The sequence below is a fragment of the Pistacia vera genome, unplaced genomic scaffold (genome assembly GCF_008641045.1).
Source record: "Pistacia vera cultivar Batoury unplaced genomic scaffold, PisVer_v2 Contig376, whole genome shotgun sequence".
Classification (NCBI taxonomy): Eukaryota; Viridiplantae; Streptophyta; class Magnoliopsida; order Sapindales; family Anacardiaceae; genus Pistacia; species Pistacia vera.
The window spans coordinates 351,498-354,979 of NW_022196197.1; the positions used below are offsets into that span (position 1 = coordinate 351,498).

Consider the following 3,482-nt stretch of genomic DNA (forward strand, 5'->3'; position numbering starts at 1 on the left):
ATGGATGGAGCTATATACTCTGTAAGTAGCCAAAGGGAAAGGGCAAATGTTTCCTGCAGCATAATTTCTTGAATTGATAGCTCAGCTCTTATAATTGAGAAATATAATAATGAAACTTGAACCATCATGAGATCCACATACATCCTGGCCTCAATGGGGTCCCCATAAGACCATTTGAAATTTTCTATATTGTCAACATACTATACTAACTATACTAGATCTCATCTCTTCTCATAACAACCACAAACAATAATGCTGCCAAATTAGTCATTAAAAATTATTGAAGGAAATTCATGCACCAAATATAAACTTCATAGCACAAGATTTTTCACATTACTCATCTTAGTTAGTGTCAATATATATTCTATACTCAAATAAAAGTCTAATTAATTCTATATATTTATCAGAGTAATACTAACCATAATCTCTCCATTAATTCATAACTAGTCACCACATAATTAAGCATCTATTGAAGCATATATATTTTTTAAAATTAGGCATCATGGCATGTATAACTTGTTGCCACACTTGCACCTCCACGCCTCTGGGTAATATTCAGCAGTCACCGGAGTCCCCGGTGGCACTGGCACGTGTACTGGCTGACATGGTGTGCACTTGCCGCACTTTGACGTGCAGCGTGGTGGCGATGAACCAGGCCCACTTAGTAATCTCCTTGCCAAACTCAGAGCAACCTCTTCATCTTCCCTTTTCTTCTCAATTTCCTGCAACATATTAATCCTCAAATACTTAATTATTTCTATATTACATGATATATAAAAGCTCATTTATAATACAGTAAAACCTTAAAATTTTAAATAATAATATTACTTAGAATCCAAGAGGTACGAATATCATCCTAACTTGCGCCCCTTGAGAGATGGTTCACGGGAATGCAAAAATTAGAACCTGAGGAGTACGTGGTTCCGGTTCAGGGGCTGACACTGAAGGCACAAGTTACCGAGACTCGTTGAAAAGCAACAGAAAATTCTACTTTAGAGATGGGGTGAAGCTAACATGCGCGGAAGGGTGTTGTGCCCCCCAGCTGAAAGTTCATCCTACATGGGCCAGTAGGGATGGACCACTGTCCTCGTGTGGTGCCTAATCATGGAGGATTATTATTGGATACATCGATCACACGGTCACAATCTAATCTTGGCAGGTGTTTTTAGCGGATATTAGCCTTATCAATTGTTTTAAGTTTGAATGATGATGAGAAAGATTAAAACTTTTAAACTTGTAGAAGCTAAGACTGAGAAACAATGGTAATTCATTTATGTTATATGCAGCTAATATTAGGGAATTTAAGATCCCACTTGTAAGCATATGCATGGTCAAAATTCATTGTTTTTCGATTTTTTAAAGTTACAGAGTTTTATGGGGACTCCAATTTCGAAGCCGGACTTACCGAAGAAGGAACTGCAAGAAATTTCTCGATTTTTAAATTAAAAAAAGAATGAAGAAGAAGAAGAAGAAGAAGCAACTTACATGAACAGACAAATCTGCTTTAACAGAAGATTGACACTTGATATCATCTGCATTTGAAAGAGAAATTAAGTGAACAATAGCCATAACTTGGATGATATTGAAATGGGTAGTGATCCAATTGACATAAAATGTTGAGAGATGGAGAGAAAAAATATATAAATTTCTTACCAAGAGAAGTGGTTGGTGTTGGTGAGGTGATTGTAGTGGTGAATAGTGCCGCTAATGAGATGAAGAAGATGGAAAAATAATAAAAAAGATGGGGTTTATGTTTATGCATAAACCTTACTTTGAAGTTTCTCTTCCACTCCATGAATTAAAGAGAGAATATCTCAAAAACCCTTGTTCTTAAAAACTGAAACTTAAAGCTAAAACTTGCACGTCCATGCAACCGTGAGTGCAAATTTTTAGATGATTAAGTTTATGAAGTTAGTCTAATGAGATTTGTAAGTGCTGGATGTGAAGATAAAAGGAAAGATGAAAGAAAATGTGTTGCAGATAGAGAGAGAAAAAGAAAAAGACACAGAGAGAGAAAGAGCTAGATTGTGAATCTAAGTAGATCGTCTCTTCCTAAGCTTTACCATGTTTGGGTGTTGGATTCTCTTTGCAGGCTTTCTGCTGTGTCTTTCAACCATTCCCAAACCCAGAAAATACTTAACAAATGTTATTTATTCACACACTCTTTCCTTTTATTGGGTTAGGTTACATAACTAAAATTTTTTATACAATTTTTTCACTGTTAATCCATTATACTTTAATAGTTTAAGAGTTGATGAAGTGACAAAATAAATAAATAAATAAATACCTTCCTTTTTATATCCACTAGATTTCAATATATATATAATCATAAATTTGTATTTCAATTAAAGTCAAAATTTTAAGTTATCATAACCTGAGCCTCTGTCATTATACTTAAATTTAGACCTAATATAGTCGACAATCTTTTAAAGAGTGAAATAAATAGTTAATTTTTAGATCAAGTGATTTTTTCAAGTGAAATGTGAAATCTTAGTTTGAATTGGTATTTAATGGGATCTATTCTACTTAAAATCATATCCACGGTCCACATGAAAGGTATATAAAATTAAAGGTCTTAAACTAATTAATTAATTAAAACTTTTTGGAGTCGTTAGTACTTAAGCATCCATCTCATCTCTTTTGTTTTTAGCTCTTTTATCATTGTACTACTCCTTGTTTAATCATACTTGTAATCTCAGTTGACAATGTAGATTAGTAATCTTGGAAAGGCTATAATAATGTAGGCATTACTTACTAAATGCATTGATAAGTCTTTTGATGTAACACATATAAATTTAATTCTACTTTAATTAGAATAGCGTAACCAAGATGTCAAATTAACCATTACATCTGAAGTTCCAAAAATAATGTGACATTAGACTATGCACTTATAATATTTTTATATAAATTTGACATTTTATTATCAGTTCTTTATTTATTTTGATTTGAGGTTCTATGTTAGAAAAATTGGATACATGTGTCTTCCATATCCTGGAGGGGTGAGACCCGTTTCTCAAAGAGATTAGCATAATAATTTAAGGGAGAACACCCAAGGTTTGCCAAAACGAAACTTTCCCATCCTTCAAGTTTCAAAAAATAAAAAAATAAAAAAATAAAAATTATGTTAATATTTTACTAAAAAAAAAATCTTAAATATTTGACTTTATAAAATTTTTATTATTTTTTAATTAGCCAAAAAGTCAAATATTAAAAAGTAAAAAAAGAAAAAATAGTTAACACTTCCTAAAAGGTTTAGGAGTAATGCTATGAAGTTCTTTAAAATTAAATGACTTTAATATTTATTTATTTATTTATAATATTATCAATATCTTATTATTATTATTCAATAACATATTAGATTTATAATGTTTTTCATAATATAATGTTTTTTATTTTTACTAATTAACATAGAAAATCAATATTCCTAATTAATTAAATAAACAAAAGAAAAAAAAAGATATTTTTACACTTGAATTAATAAA

The 3,482-nt window shown here is 30.9% G+C and overlaps 1 protein-coding gene across 1 annotated transcript; it reads right to left on the reverse strand.

Moving 5' to 3' along the window:
• Nucleotides 1-294: 294 nt before the first annotated feature.
• LOC116140729 (EPIDERMAL PATTERNING FACTOR-like protein 6) lies at nt 295-2,119 on the reverse strand. The gene is made up of 3 exons (XM_031426317.1): nt 1,654-2,119; nt 1,486-1,532; nt 295-722 (listed from the first exon to the last, which is right to left on the reverse strand). The coding sequence occupies exons 1-3, from the start codon at nt 1,793-1,795 to the stop codon at nt 501-503; spliced, it is 411 nt and encodes a 136-aa protein (XP_031282177.1). The 5' UTR covers nt 1,796-2,119; the 3' UTR covers nt 295-500.
• Nucleotides 2,120-3,482: the final 1,363 nt, after the last annotated feature.

Bases quoted from the DNA above. Each gene is read 5' to 3' on its own strand.
- LOC116140729 (XM_031426317.1), bottom strand. From the start codon at position 1,795: ATGGAGTGGAAGAGAAACTTCAAAGTAAGGTTTATGCATAAACATAAA. The intron at 1,533-1,653 runs GTAAGAAATTTA...TTTCAAATGCAG, and splicing joins AACACCAACCACTTCTCTTG to ATGATATCAAGTGTCAATCT. The intron at 723-1,485 runs GTAAGTTGCTTC...AATATGTTGCAG, and splicing joins AAGCAGATTTGTCTGTTCAT to GAAATTGAGAAGAAAAGGGA.